This window comes from Bubalus bubalis, chromosome 14 (genome assembly GCF_019923935.1).
Source record: "Bubalus bubalis isolate 160015118507 breed Murrah chromosome 14, NDDB_SH_1, whole genome shotgun sequence".
NCBI classification, from domain to species: domain Eukaryota; kingdom Metazoa; phylum Chordata; class Mammalia; order Artiodactyla; family Bovidae; genus Bubalus; species Bubalus bubalis.
In genome coordinates, this window is record NC_059170.1 from 42,382,165 (window position 1) to 42,407,466 (window position 25,302).

General features: G+C 51.3%; 1 protein-coding gene across 6 annotated transcripts; it reads left to right on the forward strand.

Annotated features, from left to right (window-relative positions):
- Nucleotides 1–25,302, forward strand: FOXA2 (forkhead box A2). 6 transcript variants are annotated; one of them, XM_044927977.2, is made up of 4 exons: nucleotides 1–147; nucleotides 1,142–1,211; nucleotides 2,308–7,076; nucleotides 17,639–25,302. In XM_044927977.2, the coding sequence occupies exons 2-3, from the start codon at nucleotides 1,143–1,145 to the stop codon at nucleotides 3,622–3,624; spliced, it is 1,386 nt and encodes a 461-aa protein (XP_044783912.1). In that variant the 5' UTR covers nucleotides 1–147; nucleotide 1,142; the 3' UTR covers nucleotides 3,625–7,076; nucleotides 17,639–25,302. The 6 variants fall into 6 exon arrangements, with proteins under 6 accessions (XP_044783912.1, XP_044783911.1, XP_044783909.1 ...); XM_044927976.2 differs by lacking the exon at nucleotides 1–147 and having other exon boundaries at nucleotides 184–1,211; nucleotides 17,639–21,660; nucleotides 22,667–25,302; XM_044927974.2 differs by lacking the exon at nucleotides 1–147 and having other exon boundaries at nucleotides 184–1,211; nucleotides 17,639–19,350; nucleotides 21,450–25,302.

Genomic DNA, 25,302 nt, shown 5'->3' on the forward strand with positions numbered 1-25,302 from the left:
CCCCGCCAGCCGCCCGGTCGGGCCCTGGAAGCCGGGCTCGGAGGAGGCAAAAAGCCGGGGCGGCGGGACCGCAGGCCTTCCGTAGCCGCTCTGGGTCTTAACTGTAACGGGAGTGGCCTCCCAGCAGCAGCGGCCGGGGAATTCAAGGTGTGTACACAGTTTTGCTACATAGGACAGCGCTTTGCAAACTGGCTCTGTCACCGGCTGGCTGTTTTGACAGGGAATGAACCCTGCGAGCGCAGAAACCGGGTTAAATAAATGCGGCTTTGATAAGGCTCTGCGGAGCCTGAGCGGAGGCCGGACGCGCCCTCGGACCGACGTACCAGGCGCTCAGCGCAATGAGACTCGGCGGGCGGGGGGAGGGTTGGTGGTGGGGGTCAGAGCCCTGGGCCGCTCCACCGGGTGGCCTCCTCCGGGGTCCCTCCTCCCGCGGGGACGCCCCGCAGACGAAAGTGGGGGCTGGACCCCCCAGAGGCCCGCGTCCACCCTCTTGGCTGTCCCGTCGCGGTTCCGCGTGCGGGGGTGCAGGGCGGCTGAGTGGGTGGGGGGGCCGGGCAGGTGCGGGGCGCAGGCCGGGGCTCCCTCTCACCCAGGTGTGAGCTGATTATTCAAATGGGCTGCCCCGGGTCTGGGGATTGGAGGCCCGCGCCGGCGCGCCGCGCTATATCACCAGCCGCCCACGTCACTGCGGCACTTGTCCGCTGCGCGGTCCACACCTCCTCCCCCTCCCTCCTCCACCCCTTCCTCCTCCTCCTCCTCCTCTCCGCCCCCCCCCCCCACCCGCCCCCGCGCCGCGCGCTTCCCGCCGCCTCCGGGCAGCTCGGCACTGCCAGCCTCGGCCTCCACCGGGCAGCCCGTGAGCGCGGCGGCGGCTGGCGCTCCGGCGGCGGGGCTCAGCTCCGGGCCTCCTCCTACCCCCGGCCCCCTCCTCCCGCGACCCAGACCTCCCGCCCACTTCCCACCACCGCCTCCGGCCGGCCGAGGGAGCGGGGCCGAGAGACAGGGAGAGCGAGAGGGAGGGAGGGGACCGTGCCTCGGCCGACTTTTTTTTTTTTTTTTAAGGAGGGTGGGGGTGGGGGGGTGATTGCCGGTCGTTTGTTGTGGCTGTTAAATTTTAAACTGCCATGCACTCGGCTTCCAGTATGCTGGGAGCGGTGAAGATGGAAGGGCACGAGCCGTCCGACTGGAGCAGCTACTACACCGAGCCCGAGGTAGGCATTCGGCTTTGCCGGGGAAAGCTGGGTGGCGGCGTCTGCCCTCGGTCCCAACCTCGGGACCGCTTCACTGGCCGGCTCCCGGCCCCCCACCCCCACCCCAACACCACCCCAGCCGCTCGGGGCAGCCGCCTTTCCCACCCTCCTTCGACTCAAATGGGTCTCTCTTTTTTTTTATACGACACACTGTTAGCCTTGAGATAATATTAACTTTGTGATCAAATATTGACTTGCGGCGCCTCCAAATCCTCTCCGTGGCCGAGCCACGCACTATCCTAACAGAGTTGTGTTTGGCAGCGCGCGGCTGGGGAGGGGTGGGAGGTCGGCCGGCGAGGGGGTGGGGAGCTGGAGAGGAGAAGGTGGGCAGGAGTCGGGGGCTGGGGTAGAGAAAAAAAGGTTCGAGGACGAGACGACAAAGAGGAAGAAAGTTTGTGGCTGCAGAGCCCAGCCGCGAGCAGTTCAGTTCGCGGTCCCCTTCCCGTCCCGCCACTCAATGTCTCAGGGTGGCCAAAGGCTCCGCGCGGGAACCGCGTCTAGGTTCCCCTGGGGACCAGGATGGGGTCCGGGAGGAAGGCTGAACGGAGAGGACCCTGGGATCGTCTCCGCGGGAGACCGCCCGGCGCCGTGTCCCACAGGTCGCTGGCCAGGGTTGGAGGTGGCTTCCGAGGCAGCGGCGCCTGCTCGGTGTACTGGCTTGAGAGTCGGGGAGATTCTGCAGAGGGGAGATGCATTTGGGGTGCCTGGCTCAGCGCGCTCCTGGAGACCCCTGCTGTAGAATCTAAACCGGGCGCAGGAGGGCTAAGGGGTGGCCACGAGCGCAGAGCCGCAGCCCCCGCGCCCGCTCTCCGAGGGCGATCGCGGCGCGCTCCGGGTGACACGGACGCTGGGTCGGGGCCCGGGACGGGGCCGCGCGAAGGCAGGACTCCCTGGAGGCCTCCCTGGAGGCCTCCCTGGAGGCGGGGGCCTGGGCTGGCCCGATGGCCGGGTGTGGGGCGTGGGATGTGGGGTGTGGGGCGGAGGTCCGGCCAGGCGGCTGGGAGCTCTCCAGCTGCGGTGCTAACGCTGTGCGCCTCCCTTCGGGCTCTGTTCTCAGGGCTACTCCTCGGTGAGCAACATGAACGCCGGCCTGGGGATGAACGGCATGAACACGTACATGAGCATGTCGGCGGCCGCCATGGGCAGCGGCTCGGGCAACATGAGCGCCGGCTCCATGAACATGTCGTCGTACGTGGGCGCGGGCATGAGCCCGTCCCTGGCCGGCATGTCCCCCGGGGCGGGCGCCATGGCAGGCATGAGCGGCTCGGCCGGGGCGGCCGGCGTGGGGGGCATGGGGCCTCACCTGAGCCCGAGCCTGAGCCCGCTAGGGGGGCAGGCGGCCGGGGCCATGGGCGGCCTGGCGCCCTACGCGAACATGAACTCCATGAGCCCCATGTACGGGCAGGCGGGCCTGAGCCGCGCGCGCGACCCCAAGACGTACCGGCGCAGCTACACGCACGCCAAGCCGCCCTATTCATACATCTCGCTCATCACCATGGCCATCCAGCAGAGCCCCAACAAGATGCTGACGCTGAGCGAGATCTACCAGTGGATCATGGACCTCTTCCCCTTCTACCGGCAGAACCAGCAGCGCTGGCAGAACTCCATCCGCCACTCGCTGTCCTTCAACGACTGCTTCCTCAAGGTGCCCCGCTCGCCCGACAAGCCCGGCAAGGGCTCCTTCTGGACCCTGCACCCCGACTCCGGCAACATGTTCGAGAACGGCTGCTACCTGCGCCGCCAAAAGCGCTTCAAGTGCGAGAAGCAGCTGGCCTTGAAGGAGGCCGCGGGCGCCGCGGGCGGCGGCAAGAAGGCGGCCGCCGCCGCCGGGGCCCAGGCCTCGCAGGGTCCGCTCGGAGAGGCGGCCGCCGGGCCGGCTCCCGAGACTCCGGCGGGCACCGAGTCACCCCACTCAAGCGCCTCCCCGTGCCAGGAGCATAAGCGAGGGGGCCTTGGGGAGCTGAAGGGGACGCCGGCCTCGGCGCTGAGCCCCCCGGAGCCGGCGCCCTCGCCCGGGCAGCAGCAGCAGCAGGCCGCGGCCCACCTGCTGGGCCCCCCGCATCACCCGGGCCTGCCGCCCGAGGCCCACCTGAAGCCGGAGCACCACTACGCCTTCAACCACCCCTTCTCCATCAACAACCTCATGTCGTCAGAGCAGCAGCACCATCACAGCCATCACCACCACCAGCCCCACAAAATGGACCTCAAGGCCTACGAACAGGTGATGCACTACCCCGGCTACGGGTCCCCCATGCCGGGAAGCCTGGCCATGGGCCCGGTCACGAACAAAGCGGGCCTGGATGCCTCGCCCCTGGCCGCAGACACCTCCTACTACCAGGGGGTGTACTCCCGGCCCATTATGAACTCCTCGTAAGAAGACAGCGGCGACCCGGCTAGCCCGGGACCCAGATGGGAGAGACAGGAAGTGGGGTGGAGACTCTGAGGAAGGGCTGCTGGAAAGGTGCAAGGGAGAAGGACCCTTCACAGCCTGCCCCGCCCCCCCACAGAGGTCTCCCCTTACCCTCTGCAGTCCTTCCCTCCCTCACGTGGGCCACACTGATGTCTACCATCCTATTTAAGGAGGGAAAAAGAAAAAGCTAAACAGTTTTTAAAAAAGAAGAAAAGCCTCAGTTTCCACTACTGTGTAGACGCCTGCTTCTCTAAAAACCTGCCAATTCTTGACTTTTTGTTGTTGTGGTTCCTCTTCATTGCTGTTGTTGCAGGGAAGTCTTACTTTATTAAAAAAAGAAAAAGAAAAAAACACAAACTTTTGTGAGTGACTCAGTGTAAAACTATGTAGTTTTAACAGAAAACAAGAGTTGTACTATTGTTTTAAAAAGAGAAAAAAAAAATAATGTAAGGGACTGTTGTAAATGCCCAAGAAAAGAAAAGAAAAAAGCATTTGCATTCTTGATACGGTGAAATCCAGGTCTCAAGTCTGATTAATTTATGGTTTCTGCGTGCTTTATTTATGGCTTATAAATGTGTGTTCTGACTGCAAGGACCAGAGTTCCACAAATCTATATTAAAGTGTTATTGCCAGTTTTTTGCTTTGAATCTTCAAGATTTTTTTTCCTTTGCCTGATTTAAAAAAATAAACATATCCGGGATATATTTTAAAATTGAGGGAGGGAGACCCTGACTGGTTGCAGGTTTTATTTTATTTGGAGGGTGATGGTTGCTGCTTTATCAACATTTTATTGTTAACATTTTCAGACAAACTTAGAGTTGAATGAATTTTACAGTAAACAGACACATACCCATTGCTCAGATCCTATAGTTCTCAGCTCAGTATACTTGTTATACTGGATGTCTGACCCATCTATCCACACCTCCATCAGTCTACTTATGTTCCTAGATGCATTTCAGAGTAAATTTCAGACTTCAGTACACTTCACCCTAAACACTCCAGCAAGAACATCATTAATGGAACTCAACATTGTTCAAGGTGACTTTTTGAATTTTGAGTTTAACTTTACACAAAATGAAACTCAAAGATCCCAGGTGAGCCATTCTGGGGGTTATGGGGTTGATGCAGGTTCATCTCCAAAGCCTGGCAAAAAACACACTCCATATCCATATTTTCCAGCTGGGCCATGTGAAGGTGAAATGTTGCTGACATCTCTTGCACACTGGGGCTGGTTTCTCTTGGAGGAAAAAAAAAAAAATCCTGGATTTCTTGGGTTGTTTTTTTTTGTTTGTTTGTTTTTGCTGTATTTCCAATCCTGGGCCTATCTTCACAGTGAGTCCAGATTGGACTTGCAAACTCCTGGTGCAGCCCTTTTCCTTTTCGTCATTGCCTCTCTCTTCACCTTTTCCTGGAATTGGGACTCTACCTGCATTTGACAACAACAGGCCTCTGTTTAGGATCCACCACCACCCCATCCCACCCTCTACCTTCACTTAGATGTTCTGCACAACCTTGGTAGAACTTGCTGCAGCCTAGAGGTAGTGAGGCTTCTGGAATCATGCATTTGAGCATTTGGTCTGGAGAAACAAAGGACTTTCTCCTGGAAGTGATTTTAAAGGGAGCTTGGAGTTCTGATGGAAATCTTTAAAATAGGTATATTGGGGAATGAGGCAGAGGTAAGAAGGTGTCCGGCATGTCTGGCCAGGTGCCCCCTGCCAGGGGTTGGATTCCAGGGGTCTGCAGGTTTGCGCCCTACCCTCCAAACTCCTGGGACCTTGCCAAGTGACCTGTTAGGCCAGGTTAGCAAGCCAGGATTACAGGGCCAAAGAGATGAGTGGGTATGCTGTGATCCTTAAAGGAAAACCCCAAAGCATAAAGGAAGACCCAGAATAAATTCTTACAAATCACACTGCCTCCTTTCAAAAATAGCCTAGCAGGAGTAAAATCAGGGCCAATAAGAGCGGAAACCTCAGAGGCCAAATGGGGGTTGTGTGGGCAGAGTGGGCTCCGCTTTGGTTTTGCCGGAGGCATCTGCTGGCTTGCCAGCTGGCCAGGCTAAGGCAGAAGCCAGTGGGCTCTAGGGGCCCCCGGAGACTTGGGGTCATCCAGGGCACAGCTAGCTTGCATAGGGTGAAAATTTCTGGAATGAGAGGCCAAAACTTTAGGCCTTGGGTTTCTAAGCCCAGGCTCCCGTGTCCGGACTAGATCTTTGGGCTTCTTGACCACCCAAACTTGAAGTGTCCCTGGCAGTTGCCTGAAGCCTGGACACCACCTGTCAGATCGCCCTCTGCCACCTCGCGGGATCTCTCTGCCCCTAAAACCCTGGCCTTCCCATGCGCTTTAGGGGGGTTTGTACTCGCCTCCTCCTCCCGCCTCCAAATCCCTTTTTAACATGCCACATTGTCCCGAAGAACACAAGGAAGAGAAATTGGGGAGGGAGAGGGGGAGGAGAGGGGATGGTGGAGGGGTAGGCGATCCGGAGGCCGCAGCCAGCAATCAGGGCCGTCTCTCCCCCTGGCAGGGACACACACGTCGTGAGCCCAGCCTGAAATGTGTTTCATTATCACATAAAAGGCTCCTGCGGCGAAGGAGCCGAGAGGCAGGGCCGGGGGCCGAGTGCGGGACAATGAGGGCTGAAAGCGCTGCCCTAACCTGCTATGTTTCCTATCGCACGCCCATTGTGCGAGGGTCGTTTTAAACTACTTAGCGCGCCCCCCTCCACTGATCCCGGCCGATAAGATATAGTTCTGTAGGAATACTTAAAAAGGATGTCGGGGAGCCGGCCGCTCCGGAGGCTTTTCGGCGCATCCTGAGTCTTTCGGCCCCCTACCCTCTCGCCCTAGCCCCTACTCACGCCAAGGCCCCCAGCTTAACTGGCGCTCACACTGCCCTCCGCCCGCGTCCCCCAACTCTGAGTAGTAGGGTGCAGCGTCTCTTTTTCCCTCCCTCTCCCTCTCTTTTTCTTCCTTTTCTGCGCGCGGGTTTAAGCAACCGTGATCTGTGAATAAACAGTCAGTAAACAACCGAAAAAAAACATTCTAGATCCGAATTCCAGGAGGGTAAACTTTCCAGGCCACGTCACACTTCAGCAAATTTGCACAGATATTATATTGCCCCCTCCTTTATTATTCTTTCTTCTTCTTCTTCTTCTTTTTTTTTTTTTTTTTTTTGCAGGATCCCATTGTACTTAACTGAATTTTATAACGCTGATCGATATCTTGGTAAAATATTCATTTTTAAACTAGCGGGCAGTGAAATCTTTGCTTTGTGTGCTAAAGTCAACAGTCGCTCGGTTTGAGCTCAAATAAATGCAGGGATGCCTCGGCTCGGAGCAGTCGGCCGCCTCCCTCCGCGCTCTGGACGCTCTGCTGCCGCCGCCCGTCCGTCCACCCGCCCGCCCGCCCGCCACACCGCAGGTAGAGAGTGCGCCCCCCACTCCCGTCCGCGCTCCTCCCCGCCCCCAGCCAGACCCTAGCCCTACCCGGGGCTCCGAGGCCTGAGGGGCGGGGAAGGAGGGAGAAGCCAAGCCGGAGAGAATCCGGGGTTGGGGACATGGCCTTTTCGCGGGGAATTCTGAAGATGCTAGGTGTTGGGGGACCCAGAGTGAACCTGGGTCCTGAGCACAGCTGGAAAGTTTGGCTGGGGCCCGAAGCGCCGGGAAGCCACCGCAGGCTCCCGCAGCCTCTCTGGGCCGGGGATTCGATCCGAGGGCCTCCTGTCGCCCTGGGACAGTGGGGGAGGCGGGGGTGGGAGCCGGCCTGGGTCTCAGAAGCTGGAGTTGGGGCGGCGGGAGATGGCGCGCTGGTTCTGGGAAGCTGCAGAGCGAGGCCCGAACGTGAGTTCCAGGGACGCGGAGGCCCAGCGGCGATGGGGGCCCCGCTGTCCGGGAGCCGAGGAGGGGCAGCGCCTTTCCCAGCGGCCCGGGAAGCCCGGGTTCTCGCCGTGAGCGCTCAGAGCCGCAGAAAGGTCCGGGAGCCTCGGGGCCACTAGCCGGTTCCAGGAGGGAAATGCTGAACCCGGCCGCGGGGCGGTTCCTCGACCACTGCCCTCCCCCCCGCGCTGGCCCTGGACACCGGGTTTGGAGGGATCAGACAGACGGTGTCGCCCCATGTCCCTTCCCCGGGCCTCTGATGGCGCCGGGTCACCGCGCCCGGCATCTGTCCCGCCTACGGGAAAGCGCCCGCTCGGAAAACTAGCGGCTCTGAGGCTGCCAGTTGACACCGCAGGACCCTCGACTTTGGAGAGCAGGGTAGAAAAGGTGTCTCTCCCCTGGGGTCTACCAGGTGCTCCTCCCCACTCCAAATCTGCATTCCGCCTGGGGGTTTGCTTTCTAGGGCTGGGTGTCTGGCTCTTTGGAGGCTCGCGCCGGCTCGATCAGTTTGGTATTTCGCCAGGACGCAGATCTCGCTAGGTCTCGGACCACCGAAATTACCCGCCACCGTAGCTGGAAAGTTTCTTCCCTTCCCACCTCAGTCACACACATCTCAAACCCAAAAGGCCAGAAATCGGTCTTGATAATTGTCAGGGTCAGTTCTGTGGACACCTCCCTGTGTAGGGAGCCTGTGCGCCCGCCACCTCCTTCCCCCGTCCCCGCGGGGCGGCGTGCGCCTTTGTCCACCGCGCCCAAGGCCGGCTGGGGTGCGCGCCTGCCCTGCCGCGCTCCCAGCCCAGCTTCGGTTCGCGTGGCTGGTTATCTTCCCTGAACGAGACGGCTCGCCTGCGGGACACACGCGCGGCTAATCGTTTTTAAATAATTAATGCCTCCCCGTTCTGCTGGTAATGCGCGGCCTCGAATCCGTCAATTACTTGTCATTAGACGCTGTCGCCCCACGTCTTTCCCCGGGCCTCTGATGGCGCCGGGTCACCGCGCCCGGCCCACTCCACGGCCGAAGAAAAAAGGTGCCTAGCCTCTGAAAGCCGGTGCGGAGTAGCTGCGGCCCTTAATTCAGTGTTTTGAAAGAAAGACCCTCGCTGAAGAGATGTAATCTTCCAAATGGCCAATTTAAACGCCTGATGTTTATCGCCTGCCTTCTCCCGGCTTTATACAGAGAAGCCCGTCGTCAGTGCTTTGGAGGCCTTTTAATGTGGGGAGGCGTGGGGCAGGGAGAGGCTAGAGAGAAAGCTCAGTGGTGGTGGAGGGGGGGCGGTGAGTAGGGAGAGGGTGTGTTTGCTCAACAAGGCACCTGGAGGTACCTCGGGGTAACTGGTTTTCTCTGGGACAGCACACCCTTCTGAGATCGGGGCGCTGCAGATCCTCTCCACTTGGAGCCGTTATCTTCTGAACTGTGTTGTCCAGAACTCTCCAGAGAACGTGGCAGAGCCTCTGAGGGTGGGAATGTCCCTTTTGTGCTAGGAGGGAGGAGGAAAAATCTGAGCATGCAAACCACCCCCGCCATGGACCTAACCTAACTGTGGCCAGTGTCTGCAGACTTACAGTCACTGAATCCCACCCAATATAAGAGACTCCCTCATACCAACCCCTCTGAGAGCCACCAACCCCACAGAAGAGCAAGATTTCAGACTCTGGTAGCCTCTGTCCGGCCAGAGACCCAGTGGACACCAGCCTAGGCTATAGCACCATGGCAACCCAGGCCGCCCAATGGTTGGTGGAGTGAAATTACACAAACAAAAACACAAGAAAAAACTCTCCAAAAGTTTGCTACTCCGTTTAATTACTTATCAGTTGCTTCCTTTCCCCATCAAATGTTCTTTTTGCAGTAAACAGATATCTGAGGATCTCAGGCCCTTTTGGAGTGAAAACAATACAGTGAGTCCACAGCAACCCCTACCCCCCCGGGCCCACCACCCCTTGACTGGAAAGCCAGCTGGCTCTCCACTTTACAGAGGTCAGCCCACAGCTTTCTTATGGCCACTACTCCCAGGACTTGGTTTCCTCTGAGAAGAGGAGAAAAGAGAATGTGGGCTGGAGGGAAAGATCCTGAGGAGGGTGGGAGAAACTATTTTAACATGGATGGGGGAAAAGGCCAGTTGGCACGGGCCTGTGTGTCCGGCCACCCAACCCACCCATCTCCGTGGGTCCTTGGCTGCTCCTGAGACCACATCTTTTCTCTGGGCAGGCACAAGAATTGGGATTTTTTTTTTCTTTTTTTTTGAGAAATTCCTTTTCAATGAGATGCACTGGATATGGGCAGTGTGTTACAGGCACCTCCGGAGACAAGCAAACAAAAACTGCTGGGAGTCGATGGTGCCCCCAGTGGTGCTCAGTGGGGTCCCCAGCTCAGTGGGGTCCCCAGCTCCTGGCGGGCTGCTCCTCCCTTACACAAAACTCCCAGGGAGCGTGCTGCCCCGGCACTCCAGGGGCTGCCTTGGAAGCCTAAATCCTAGGGCATCTTCCGCATTCTGTTCACAGCCTTCCTACTCCCTCTCTCATCCTTTCTCTCCTTTCTTCTTTAAAACAATCGTGTGTGTCCCCCCCTCGCCCCCTCCCTCCATTGTATTTGTTGATGACCTAACACGCTCACACCAAAAGCCACACACAGAAAACCAACAACGTGGGATGGGAGGGGAGACCAATTATGAGTGAGGCTAACAAGCGGGGAACACCCAAGTTGAGGCCGGCTGTCTCCTGGGAGACTGATGGAGGCTTATTTTACAAGCTGTCATTCCTCCCTGGTCCCTATTGCCAGACTGGAAGTGATTCCTATTCTCCCTTCCCCCAGCCCCTGCACCCTTGGGGTTTGTTCCAGAGTCTTTGTTCATCCTCTGCAGAAGGTGCTGAGGACACAGGATGTGTCCTCAGTTTTTTACCTTAGTGGCTGATCCTCAGAGCTCCGTGCTCACTGCTAACAAAACACTGGTCAGATGTCCCTGTTAAACATGTCCCCCCATCCCCGCCAGGTTCCCATGAGAAGGCATCAACTCACTCTTCACACACACCTCTTTCTCAAAAAATGTGGGCAATGTCACTGCCAGATAACACAACCGATAGTTTTGGTGCTGGAAAAAAAGTGACACAAATTAAGCTGCATTCATTTATGTAAAACTAGAGGTTCTCACATCTCAGTAGGGCAAGTGCCTGTGTTGAAACACTCTTTAAGCTACTCGGAGGCGCTGATAGTCCCTGCGATGCCAGGATGCCGTGCCAGCAAGGCCATATTGATTGAACTTAAATATGTCAAATGAACTGAGAGGGAAAACTTGTGCATCATAAAGATAGATGCGTGAGGGGGAAATACTGGGTATGATGTAGATGAAAACTTTGGAATCAGAACTGTTTGCTGGTTTTTAGTTCTACTTGCTTAAGTGGTTCCACTTCTGCTCACGTATATGGTTGAGGACTAGATTTTCTTCCTAGGCGAAACAGCTTTTCCATGGTTTCACTTCTTGGGGAAAAAAGGTAAAACACAGGTTTCAAGAACAAGCAGGAACGTTTTTGGACCGAGGTTGCTCATGACCTCAGCAAATCAAAATAAGGGGCATGTGGGTGAATTTCAACTTGCTGCTAAGTCGCTTCAGTCGTGTGTGACTCTGTGCGACCCCATGGACTGCAGCCTACCAGGCTTCTCTGTCCATGGGATTCTTCAGGCAAGAACACTGGAATGGGTTGCCATTTCCTTCTCCAATGCATGAAAGTGGAAAGTGAAAGTGAAGTCGCTCAGTTGTGTCTGACTCTTAGCGACCCCATGGACTGCAGCCTACCAGGCTCTTCTGTCCATGGGATTTTCAACTTATTTCATTAGAAATATGGCCTCAATTCATCACACCATTTCTTTTCACAAAGCAGATGTAGTTATATAATGGATTTTCTTGAAATGTTGGCTCACATAAAGAAAAGCAGGCGACTCTTAATCTGAAAACTTGAGTGTTCAGAGTGCCTTCCTGGAAAATAGAAAACAACCTTGGGAAGTGTTTGATGGAGAGGACTTGAGAGGAGCTAAGGTGTGAAGTGGGAGCTAGGGGCTGGGGAGGGCAGATGACGAGGGAATGACATTTTCTGGGGAGGACCAGGGTAGATTGTTGGCCAGGACAGGACCTGGGTCACAGGCAGTTGTGTGTAGAAGCCAGAGGCTTCTTTAGCAGAGAGATCAAAATGCCAACCTGTGCACTCTGCTAGAAAAGAGATGACCCTCCACTTGAGCTTTCTGCTCACCTTACCTTCTAAAGCCCAGTCTAAGAAATTTAAAATAAAGGACACCAATTTCACTATGTATCTTCTATTCAGTCTGCAATTCTGAGCTACATGAAACTGAGCTGTTTACACACAGAAAGAGGTTGCAACTTCAACAACTTGCTAGCAGAGAAAATTTACCATCTACCCAAAACAGATGAGTGCATTTTGGGGCAAAATTTTCTACCATCTTAGTGTTTCTCTCATTCCTGCCCCAGCCCCTCTCCCTCTTTTCTTGATCACGACATTTAAGACCAGCAGCTGTCAGAATTTATGGGTGATGGGCCCAGGCAGAAAGAAACTAGAGAAAGGGCTCCAATTTCATAGTTCAGCATTGAATCCAAGTCTTTTACCTCTGTGTTCTTTCAACTTTTCATGGTTTCATGTGATCTGGCACAAAACTCTCTGATTCTAATGCAATAGGAGGTCTGCTTTCACTAGGACCCCCAGGTTTTCAAAGTGAGTTGCTGATGGTAAGCAAGGAGGGGGTTGGGGGAGGAGCCCCCAGTGTTAGAAGAAGGCTGGAAAGACACAAGAAGATCTCAAGAAGAACAGGCTTGGGCACTTCTTGGAAGGATGGCAGAGACCCTCCCAGCGCTGTCCTAGAAAGGGTCTCCTTTTCTTTCTTGGAGTTAGAATTCCCATGCACCATGGACCCAAAGCTGACCAGAGGATCAGTCAGGCCTGGACCATGACTCCTCCCCATTCAAGCTTTGGGGGCCACAGGCTAAGGCTGGAAGGGAGAAGAAGGGCAGAGAATCGGCAGCTAGATGACTCTTCCAGTGGGAGTAGGAGAGAAAAATGCCAGAGAAGAGGAAAATGTCAGGGGCAGAAACAATGGCTTGCATATAGACTTAAAATCATCCACAGACAAGGCATCACCTGTCAGTTCTACTCCTTACCAGGGATCTTGATCAGGGGCCTCTGACCTCCCTCTGACCTGTACCTGGTGGCCCAACATCCCAGGTGACAGCACAGCTGGAATGTACAATCTGACCACAGCTGGGCCCCTGCACACCCTTACTCCAATGCAGCTGTGCAGGCAGCAAGGCCCTGCCCCCACAGCCGCCTCCCCCAGTGGCATACAAATGCAGATCTGGTAAACACCTGCCGCTAGGTTTGGCCCAGAATGGGATGCTGGGGTGGGGGGGGAGGTGGAAAGGGTACTGGCCTGCTTCCATCCCAGAAGGAGACTGGGACCCCACCTCAGTAAGCCTGCAGTCTGGGGGCAGAGTGCCACCCCAGCGGAGCTGCACACAAGCAAACGGGTGTGCAAGCCAAGGATGGCTGCTGCCTGCTTGCCCCAGGTCCTCCTGGCCTGGAGGTCTCCTTTTCTTTTCTACTTACTGGAAGATAAGTTCCCAGACTGTTTTAAGTCGGGTGGGACTTCCTGCAGATGGGGCCCCTCCCCTTTGGGGATTCCAGGGGAGGTTCTGGACAACTGAGTCTTAAGACCCGCTCTGCACCCAATGATGTCTTGAATGTGGGCATGACCAGCCCTTGGAAATAATTAGAGTCCAGGATTAAACCAGTCTCCCCACTGCAAACTGATAATGGAGGCATTAGACTGAGATGGGGAGAAGGGCAGAGTCACCACGGTCAGACCAGGCGCAGGCCAGCCCAGGCACCTAGCCTTCTAGACAGGAGGAGGAGAATGGAAACTTGGAATCTGTGGGGGCGAGCTAGGGGCGGGGGGGTCTGATCTGCATTTTATCCTCCTCCACTTTAATCACCACTCCCCTCCAACCAGCCGAGTTTGCCAATTAAAGGCCAATCTCTCTTGATTTCTTTGCTTTAGAAGGACATTTCGATTCACCCAGGCAGACAATTAAATCCCCTTCTCGCCTTGCCCTTCCCAGAGCTCAGAACAAGATGCCTCCGTATCTCTTGCCAGCATCGAGCCACAGGAAGGAGTTGATCTCAGGTGCTAACCTGCAGTTATCAGGATGCCAGACTCATTTAGGGGGCTCAGCTCTGGAACCTGAGACGATCCCTTCATTGATCCTGGAAATCGCTGTTTAGATTTTGCCCTTGCTCAGTAAACAACTAAAAGTAACTGCAGGATTTCTCCCTTGCATTTAACAGAATCTCTCTCTCTCTCTCTCTCTCTCTCTCTCTCTCTCACACACACACACACACACACACACACACACAGTCCACCACCCCCACCCCGCCCCGCGTTAGGCTCCTGCTCTTATTAATCATGAAGGGACAGAGAGACCACAGTTTTTATCTGTGCATGCTCAGTTGTTTAGTCGTGTCCAACTCTTTGTGACCCCCATGGACTGTAGCTCGCCAGGCCCCTCTGTCCATGGGATTCTCCAGGCAAGAATACTGGAGTGGGTTGCCACTCCCTTCTCTAGGGGTCTTCCTAACTCAGGGATTGAACCTGCATCTCCCAAGTCCCCTGTGTCTCCTGCATTGGCAGGCAATTTCTTTACCACTGGAGCACCCTCAGTTATCCTCCCTAAAGCAGTTGGGTCTTTCAGGGGGTGCTACTCCTTCCTCTGAGAACTAACGTCTCCCCCAAAGGACACAGCCTCCCATGTTCCTACATCTGTAGTGAAAGCTCCCTACTGAGACTTGGGCTCTCTCTCCTCCCAGCCTCCCCCTACCTGGGCCCCCCCCCCCACCGTCAAGATCTACTTCTCAGAACCTCCCTAGGCCTTCCTCCTTTCCCCCTCCCACCCCAGGACAGCCAAGCCTCCTCCATCTTTGGCTGCTCAGACACAGCTGAACATTTGGGGGTGAGGGGGCAATTGCTGTCCACTATGCCTGACAGCTGCTTCTAGATCGCCTGCCTGCCTTACTCTTTGGGGGTAAAAGCAAATGAAATTGGCAAACTTACTCTGATGATCAATGCTTTTAGGTTCTTAGCAAGATCCCCGTTTCCTCCTGCATTAGGACTAGAGAAAGAAAAAGAGGTTCCTATTGCCCGTAGTTTGCCATCCTCTGAGCGGACCGTGTGTTTTAGCCCAGTCCCTGTCATGAGCTCTTTTCTAGGAGGAGGTTTGCACGGCTGTCATCTGTGGACATCGAACTCCACCATCTATTTGTGTAAGATAAACAGAAAGACATAATTGCCAGTCACCCACAATACGGAGGATTAGGATGAATCCTAAACAATGATCATTTAAAATTCAATAATTGTTGAAAAAAATTAAAAGTCAAATGATAAAGGTCAGTTTTCCTGAAGGATTTAGGTGCAGTAAGCCTTCTATGATGATGATGTTTTTAAAAAATTAAGGAACTTTCTTTTACAAAGTCAATACTATCTCAAAAGACATTCCTTTCTCGTTTGCTTAAACCCCTTTCGTACGATAAAAGGAGTATTTTGCCAAGGAGATCTGCACGATACTGTTTGCCAAAATCAGCCAGCCTCAAGCAAAGAAATTTCTGAACATCTCACCACTGTAACCAGTGAATCTATTCTTTCCAAGATGCCCAAACTCTAATATCTTATAATTGTTTACAGTCACTAACATAGTCCATGAGCTCTTCAGTTAAAAAAAAATCTTACAAAATAAGACAGACATTCAAATCTGTAAAATTTTAGGATTTAAAATAGAAATAGTGATTCAGAGTAATGACCATTAACCAAATTACACACACACACACACACACACACATATATATAATATATATTCCTTAAATGAGGAATTGTTCCTGAGAGTGCTATTTTGTTATATAAATACCCCTGGACTGACCAATTAAGTATGTCGTTTCTTTGCTACTTACCTCTTGTGCCACAGTTTCGTGAAGGAATATAAAATGTACTGGACTTGTGATAGATTTACTATGTGCCAATCTAGCTGTATATTTGATGATGTTCAACTATCTTGTACAAGATGCACGGTGGACGGTGTGTCCGAGGATTACTGTCCACCTGTGTTAGCCTTTGGTGCTGTTTGCACACAGCTCCGAGCATCTGGCCCCAAGGTTACTAACAGTGGCATTTTGTTAAATATCAGCTTTGATATAACTAAAGCTAATTAACCAATTTCATGACATATTTTCTCTAAATTTTATGTTTGATAAAATAGCTCAAAGCTGCTAATTAAACTTCTTGCAAAGACTATCTCTTTGTATTTCTCAGTGTTCGTCTTTCTAGCGACAAAATTTACACTGAAAGTATTTCTGGGGGAAGTGAATATATTGATCATTTTTTGATTAGTTAAAACTACTAATAAAATATTTTTAAATGTTTCTGGGTAAAATTAGAGTAGATTCTATGCAGAATAAGAACCTGTTTGCTTTGCCTCCTTCCTTTGGGCCATGTTTGTGTTGCTCTCCCTACACCTGCAGAGCTCTTCAGCTGTAGGTCACGCTTCTGGTGCCCAGAGGAAGCCGAGATATTTCGGAAAATAATTCAGGAAAAACCCGCAGATATTATTGGGACTGGGTGTCACCTCCCCTGGCATTCTGAGACAAGCAACATTGTGTTTGGTGCAGGGGGGCGAAAAAACACGACCTAACAGTGTTTACCTGTGTATTCAGCCATGAAATTGAATATTATCGAAGTTGAAAAAATGCAAATCAAATTAAAACCAGGGAAAATTGTCTTTGGAATTACAGCGGCCCGGAGCCCCCAAGTGTTTGCTTAAATTGAAGCGTTTAGAAAATGAAAAACCTCTAAATTGACCCCTCTGCTCCCCCCACCCCAGGAAGGAAATGTATTCCTTAATTCGACTTTTAATTCAACTACAAAGATACGGAGGCTCCGACACCCATTATTCTCCCGAGGCAGCAGTCACGCTGAAATCAAGAATTTTTTCTTTGAAATGAAGTGTCTTGCTTTACCTAAGCGTTACTAACGTCGGACCGCTTCAGAAACCCAGCGGCCCCGCGGTCCTCATTCCTCTGGGAACCGCAGTCTCTGAAACGGCCTCCTGCTCCCCGTCAGCAGCCTGGACCCTCTGCCAAGGCCAGGCAGCCGCCCCCTTCCAGGGTCCTCGCGTCCTGGGGCGCGCATCCGAGCCGGGCCTCCCCGCGCGGCCAAGAGCCCGCGGCGGAGATGAGCGCTGTACCGCCAGGTGCGGGGCAGGGGGGGTCCGTCTAGCCCCGCTCGGCGCTCACTTGGCCAGCACAGGACTTCGCCGCGTCTTGGTCTGGGAGCCCGAAAAAGGGAAGCGCCAGAGAGATATTATTTCTTGGATAAAAAAAAAAAAAGCAACAGGCAGACGGGTGGTCCTTCTTGCCTTTACCAGGTCCTTTACCCCACGCACTGGAAGGGTCAACCTCACCCTCAGGCGCCCAGGCGCTCCGGCGCCCCCGGGGAGGGATCCGCCCCCACCACGCTCTGCTACGGGAGAAGCGGGAAGCAGGGCAGGGGCCCCGCAGGTGCGCAGGGCGCAGCGATGGGCGGGAGACCGCAGGGCGCGCGGCGGGAGGCGCGGGTGGAGCGGCCCAGAGCTCTGCGAGCCCCGGGGGTGCTCAAGGGTGCGAGCTGGTCCCCGGCGGCCAGGCCCACCGGCCCGAACTGGGATCGTGGGGGTCGCAGGGAACGTTTTGTGGAGAGGAGTGCTGGCGCGGCCCGGGAACAGCTTTCCTCTCGGTCGGTGACCTCAGAGGACGCGCTGCCTCTGGTTCGACCCCATCCATCGGACCCCAGCCAGGTGCCAGGCCTCAAGAGGCCCGTGCGGGTTTTCTCTCCCTTGGGGAGGGAGGGAGGTTGGTGGCCCCGGCGTCCTTCGGTCCCCACTCCTGGCCTCTTCCTGACACCCTGCAGGCTGAGGGGCAGCCCCGGTTCCAGAAACGCAGTGGCTGCCGTACAGATCACCCCCAGGCGCGGGCTGGGGAGCCGCGGACGCCGGTTTATATGTGAAACCTTCCCCTGTATTTCCTTTCCAGGGACCCCTGGATCCAGACCATCTCAACTACGGCTATGAAAACAGACCCGTGTCCCCCAGAATTTTTAACCCGTCCTTAAGTTGTGGTCGTGCCCTGGCTACTCGGGACCGTATATCCAAGGAGAGTTGTGGGGGACCAGTTTGTGTTTGTCATTTTCAAAACCAAGCGGAGGAAACGGCGGCCAATTAAAATGACATATTTTTATTTGCCTCGCACGTTGTCAGTGATTTGTCCCCGGGGATCCACAATTTTCCCAAGCCTGTTAACGGGTGACGATGAATGAGTGCCTCGTGTAATTTAATTTTCCTGTCACACTAAATAGAGCTACATTGTAAACCTTAGATCTACTCTTACTGATAGGATCGCCTTGTTTTGCCATTTGCACCATAAAGACCCCCAAAAGGGACACTGTATTGTGACCTCTACTCTTGAATTATTCAAGAACTTAATGACATTTTCCATTTTAAAAAGGGGAACTAATTGCCATTGATGTAAAGCATGTGACCTTCTCTGGGTGCCCAGTATGAGAATGTAGCCATCTGTATTCGGACCCCAGAGCTGGGAAACTGCAGGATGCTGGCAAAATAGAAGAAAGATGTGAACAGAAATGAGCTTCAGATGGACACTGGATTCAAACATATTGTTCAGTTTCACCCCAAAATCCTCTCATCTAACCTAAAATTTGTATTAAAAAAGCCTATCAACTCAGGCCTGGTTTGGGGGCACGACATGACTTTTTAGCTACAACAGGAACAGTAAAAATTGTAAAATCCACTAGTCCTTCATTAATGTTAAATTACTTTGTGTGATAGCGAGCAAAATATATAATCATCTACTGCCCTGCTTCCTTTCTTTCTTTTCGCAATGAAACTCGCAACTGTAAAGAAATTGAACCTTGGTATTTGCTATTTGAAAATCAGTCTTGAGTTTCTAGGAAAGCCAGCGCTGAAATTCTTCAGTATCAGAATTCTCACTTTTCAAATTACTTGAAAATGGAGGTTCATCTTTCCTCAAAGTAAAAAGAGTTCCGGTGTATTCCCTATTGGTCTTTCACTCTTTCCGCAGCGCCCAGAGGAAAGAAAAGTGAGAGAAAATGAGAGAAAACTTCTACCAATATTGTCTGGCTTCAAAAATTCACAGATGAGAGTATGAAGATGATCTGATGGTTTTCCTGATTCATCTAAGTCCACTGCCAGCATTAACTGTGATAAAGTCTGAGTGGATTGGGAAGTAAAATACTTTCCCAGGTTGGGCTGCAGATATTTCTTTTGAACTTTTTAAAGTGATGCCTGAGACAAGGAACTGTCATTTCTGCATCGAGTGGGCAGTTCTTTTTAAAATGACACTGAATAGACACAACTCTGGTTTCACGGAGACTAAATATCCTCTGCGTGAGGCTGCAAATCCACATCTTTCTCTTGTAACATCACTGGAAAAGAATATGAGGTGCATTTGAACATTTAACTTGGTTCTAATGAAGCCCATGTTACGTCAACAAGCTGGACCTGGACGGAATCGCTGCTGGGGCCAGCCAGAAGTCAGGATAGAATGCCCAGCCCTTCATCTGTACAGGGGTGTGTGTGCTTAGGCTCTGAGTAGTATCCGCCTCCTTGAGACATCATGGACTGTAGCCTGACAGACTCCTCTGTCCGTGAGATTCTCCAGACAAGAACACTGGAGTGGGTTGTCGTGCCCTCCACTGTACAGGAGTGGTAAGTGTTGTTTTAAAGGAGTTTGTTATAAGGCTGTTGTTGCCCAAATCATATAATAGGGCAACTGTTTTTGTATTTCTTTAAAAGAAACCTGTTTCCCTCCTTTCCTTGGTATCATGCTTTCTTTGTGTACAACATAGCAGAAAAAAATTGAATAAGGATACATAGTTCTTATTGTCAGATAATAAGGACATACTTAAGAAATATGTTTGAAACCATCACAATATTATAATTATCTTCCAATTAAAAATAAATTTAAGAAAAGAAAACATTTCAAGTCAAGAAAAGTTGGCACACATATAGAGTGTCAATCCATCTTCTTGAATATTTCCTGTGATTAAGGCAACACTTTCTGGGTCAGATGTTAATTTAATTATAGAGATTTTTCATCTGGTTCTTCACATTTAAAAATGTTTCCAACAACTTGCTGTAGACTATGAGACACACAAGAAATTATACATGTCTCTTTAGCATTGTGTAGTGTCATAATCCAGTAATTTTTTTCACAATGACAGTAGGCACTAGAAATGAAAATTTCATTCATTTTTCAAACTGTCACCATGGATAACTTATAGTTATTTTTCTTCTCATTTCAAAAAGCAACCCTCTTGCTCTGGGACCACTTGAAGTGCATTTTAAGTGCTGTGGAAAAGTTTGCGGCATCTTTAGAGCATGGCAGAGCCCTCTCTCCTGGCTTCATTTTTGGGTCTCACGCCTTCTGAATGGATTTCTGTGTTGACAATTCATAGAGCCTGGAGGAGGGGTTCTATCTTGATTGCACTCAAGTGGAAGGTGCTACAGGGGTATGCAAGAGATTCTGATTTAGGGCCATGCTTTATCCAGTTCCCATCATCAGTTTTCCCCTGCCTCTAAAACAGAAGGCAGGAAGAAAGAAGAAAGAAAACAAAACACAACGTTGAAACATATTCCCATTTGGCCATTCTTGAAAAGGTAAGTACCTCATCCACAGGGCAGGATGCCATTGTAGTGTTTCATCTGGAAATGGGCTCTTTATTTCTCCATCAAGCCTGGTGGGAAGGGCTGCACCGGGCCTTTGCCTTTGTGTCTGTTGGTTTGGGTGGAGTTCAAGAGATAACCAAGAGATCACTTTGGTTCTTTGTCAAGATGCTGTACGCTCACTGAAAGGGAAGAATGAGACAACTATTGAGGGGCAAATGATTTAACTTAGGATTCCTAGGCAGATAAATACAATCAGGCCAGCTTGCACTTTTTCACATATAATGTCTTCAGTTTCCTAGGTTCCAGAGGGGTTGAGCAGCAGCTGGGGGCTGGGGGCTCATCCTCCTCTGTTAACTGACCCCCAAGAAGACCAAGAGGGGCATGTGTTCACCCTCTGCCTGAATTTAGTTACATCCTTCATCTCCTTTACATATTTTGACTGCTTGATATATGGGTTTTTTCTTTTTTTAACGTCAGCACTAGAGACATTTGACACTAACATCTGGCGTCAAACATTTGACATTGACATTTGACGCTAACATCTGGTTCCGTTTATCTGAATGTGTCCACCCAAATACATTTACTGGACTTCTGACTGTCCATTTTTATTTCTTGGGGAATGACATCAAACCAGGATACCACTGACACGATGACTACAAATTCCTTTAGAAAAACTCAGTTTCTTCTCTCTAGCCAATACTTGTTTAATAAACAGGGACTGCAGCTTGGATCTGGGTCAGGACCCTGCTTATGCTGGGAGACAGCTATGCACAATGGGTAAATGTGCCTTTTGGTGTAGAAACACCCTGCTGTTTATGTCCTCTTTCTTCTGGGAGGTTGTGGGGGCTGGGGGCCACAAAACTCCTACAGGACTTTGCACCTGGTGGATGAAGCTCACATGTTACCAGTATAGCTTCTCCAGGATGCAGATTAAATGTGTGGATCATGGAGTAATTAAACAGTGGACAAAACATGCCTTGAGTTCATGGAGGCTGAATACTCTGGACATAAAAGCCACCAACTTTGTAATGAAAATATAGGGACTTTTCAAAATAGGCCGTCAGGATGCGGTTTACTTTTCAAACGAGATTGTAACGACAGCCTAACCCTCTTTGACTGTATTCTTCTGTTTTCTGTAGATTTGCTTATTCGCAGATACTGGGACAAAAAGATGAGCTGGAGGGAGGATGCTTGTGCTCCTGAGAGGCCCACATGCCTGAAAGCACACAAGCTTCTCCCGGTGCTGAACTCCGACCTTCACAGGAGAGCCCCTAAAAGTGCATAACCCTGCCGTCAGCCTGCTCCTGGGGACCTTACCCCACAGTTCCCCATGAGGGTCTGGGGAGTGAGGTGGGTTCTGGACATGAATATGAGCTCTCGGCATGAGGGAAGCGATGCAAGAAAATCACAATTTGCAGACTTGGGCCAAACTACCAGACCAACAACCGCCAGAACTAGTCAGCACCAAGATACGAAAACACAAAACATTAAAGTTGCCCAAGTATACGCTTAACCTCCCCAAAGTTACTAAAGCTTCTGATGAATGAAGAACGATGAGCAGCAAGTTGTCTAAGTCCTTGGCTGAAGGCATCATTACTTCTCAATAACCAGATAAAGTCCACGAGCTCAGAGTGATTGTTTGGGGGCAAAAGTGGTTCAGGGACCATGCCTCGTGGTTTTCTTTGCTGGCCAATAAAGCATGGGCAATTGGCCACTGCCTCACAGAAGGAACAAGAGTGGCCAGCCTGGAAACAAGCCCTGTGAACTTCCCCCAGGGGGGTGCTTGTGCCCCAAGGAGCCCAGAACCTGATGGGCACATGCCTGGATGCCTCTGCCATCTGCCCAGCATGGCACACACTTGCAGTGCTGATGAGGACGCATCCCCAGAGGGAGGGACTGGCCATGACCCAAGGGAGGCCAGTGTGGACAGGGCTGTACTGCCCTTAGCTCCATTTCTAGGTTTTAGGGTAAAGAAAGTCCACCCCACAAAAAAAGGATGGAACTCAACTTCTTTTTTGAAGACTGAGTGTCCCTCACAAGCTTCAGTGGGGGTTTCTAACAGTGTTATTTTTTCAATGTGCTTTGTCTCTGTGGAGAGGTTTCAGAAAGCCCTTGAAGTCCTTAGCCTTAAATCCGTGTTAATAGGGGAAGTCTCTCCTCTCTCTCTTTTTTTTTTTTTTGGTGGTGGGGCAGTTTGGCTGGGAGCAGTGCTGACCCAGCCAGCACTCGGGTAGACCCGCTATCATTGGCAGGGCACTTATTAACCAGCGCTCATTTGCAGGATCAATATTTCCAGCAAAAGAGTCCACACTGCAGATACACCACTATGTCTCATTTTTTTTTTTTTCCTTGACAGACGATTTATTTTATAAATACATCTGCTGAAGAAGAAAAGGCTGTCCGAAGGACTGTGTCTTTTATCTCTGGGATATGCAAAGCACATTTATTTTCAGCTTTTATCTCCGGAATTGTATGCTGATCCCATACATATAGATTGATTTTGTTCAGGTAGATAATGAAAAGTCAAGTGGAAAATTACACAATGGCACTCGCGATCCTGGTCTTATATCGGTATATAAATTGGTTTATTATTTCATTCTATTAAAGAGGCTTTTTTTTAATTTATTTGGTACCAGGAAAACTTCAAAATACATCAAGTTGTCAGCCTCACTGAATTTTCTTTTGGGGGAGGAAGAGAAGAGGGGGCAGGGGGAGATAATTTCTCTGGCTGCTTCTGTTAATTGTATGGGCTAAATGAGCTTGTACTGGGCCACTTCGAAGCCGCACATGCAGTTTCTGTAACTCTGGAAGCTTCCTGGGGCCAGGACAAAGATAACCATCACACATATCCTGATACACAGGTGGATATTTTTTCACTCCAGGCATTTCTAAATTTTGTCACAATGACAGGAAAAGAGGCAAGCCACTCTACCACTGGCCGTGCCACCACCCCCAGCACCAAGAGGCCAGAGGGGAGAAGGTGGCAGCTGGATAAAGGCCACCACCAAGGGACAGCTTGGAGCCAGAATCCTGAAGGAAGCGTTATTAATAAACATCTCTTGGACATTTGGTAGCCCGTGGAGCCTGCTCCAGCTTAAAGCAATTAATTCAGGACACTGACATAAACTCTCCAGGTCTTTGACAGCTTGGAGCCGAAATAAAAATGCTAGTTCTCCGGGGAAGAGAAGGGGATGGCTAGCTCTTTTCTGGACTGTTTGCTTATAGGCCCAGAGAGCAACCTTCCTTGCCGAATGAAATGCAAGGGCACAAACAATGTACCAGGGAGAGAATAGGAGATGGGAATGAACAGTTTGAACTATTTGCTCAGCAGAAGGGCACCACAATGCGGGGCTGGTGGCTTTCCCATGCAGCCACCATCCCTTCTTTGCAGTCTTTTGTTGTCTCTTGGCTCCTTTGGCCAGATAAGAGCACAGCTGCAGCCTTGCAGCTAAGTAAGGCTGCACTCATCCCCCTAAATCTCGGGGTGTCTTTACTGTAACGGGTGAGGCGTGGCTGTCTTTTCTTTCACAGGGACAGTGAGGGAGGGAAGGGCAGAATGGAGCGGGGGACTGTGACATGCCCAGTGTCCGAATTCCTGAGTTTTTTCTTTCTTTCTGAAATCCAAGCTGTGATCAGGCAGGATCTTTGTGGAGTATTTCAATGGAAGGGTTCAGTGACTTGTATTGGTTGCCAAGCCAAAATGTTGCCTTTGGGGGAACGAAAGGGGAGGAGGTGAGTGTGTAAAACAAGGAAGGGGAGGGGGGTAAAATTTTTGATTTAAACACTCACATTCTTACAGCTGCTGAAAAGAAGGGGAAGTTTTGAATTAGCCATTTTGAAATTGTTCAATGATGATTTCGTCACTTCTGAAAATCATTTTGGACTCCTCCTTTCCACACTTAATCTTTTCAGAGTCCTAGTGAATAGAGGTTGCCATAAGCAGAGAGAGAACAGGATGAGCTGGTGATGGGACATAAAACATGTTTGTAATTTCTGTAAATTAGTCCTTTAAATTAATCGAAGTAAATGTCTCCTAACATATGATTGAAATGTTCTTTCCCATTTGCTCTTTTAAAGTCAGAGCCTATTTTAAATGCCATAAGAGAAAGTAGACGTGATAATAATATAAAAATAAGCATAAAGTATGGCTTACATTAGGTTGGTTTTAAAGTTAAGATCTGCACCATCCGTGTGTTCAAACTCAGTGGGTTTTGCCACGAACGCTGGTTTGGGAACTGGGCAACAAGGCTGCATTCTATTCTAATAAGGTTTATTTAGCTTGAAAGGCTTTGTAAGGTGAAAAGGCAAAAAGTGTAACCCCAAAGAAAATTAATAGTTTACTAAAATTGCACAAAATGCCAGACCAGAAAGCCACTTGCCGGAAATACAAAGTTTCAATCCTGTGTGTGTGTGTGTGTGTGTGTTTCACACTGACAAAACCGGTAGGAAAAAACCCTGCTGTGGATTTTTCCTCCTGGATTGTCAGAAGGGAAGGCCATGAAACCAAAGGCTGTCCATCGAGACACAGCTCCCAAAGACCGACCTCACAGGTGGCCCCGCAGGAAACAGAGCACCTGTGTCTAGCCGGGGTCCCTCGCTTCAGCCCCACGGCCATGGCCAGGGCCACGCGGGACAGGGTGACCCTGCCCACCCACATGCTCAGCGACTGCCCACTTTGCTCAGGATATGTTGTGGGAGGCCATTGTCCAGTAGAGCTTTGAAGTAGTTTTAACACCAAGGAGATCAAATTTAGTGAAAAGGGTTTGTGTGTATATGTGTGTGTGTGTGTTCCAGCCTGTGTGCAATGCAGGGAAAGGGGATGGACAACAGGGATGTGTTCTTTTAGGTATTTGCATGTTTGATGGCCCCAGCAATAGACAGAAAAAAAGAATCTTGTAACACATGTCATATTTGGTATGACTTTGTATAAACATGTATGTGTGAATGACAGTCTTTTTTGTTTAAGGACTATAATAAAAATATCAAATCTGA

Coding starts and splice junctions, on each gene's coding strand:
- FOXA2 (XM_044927973.2), top strand. CDS start 1,125: ATGCACTCGGCTTCCAGTATGCTGGGAGCGGTGAAGATGGAAGGGCAC. Junction 1,212..2,307: donor GCTACTACACCGAGCCCGAG/GTAGGCATTCGG, acceptor CTCTGTTCTCAG/GGCTACTCCTCGGTGAGCAA.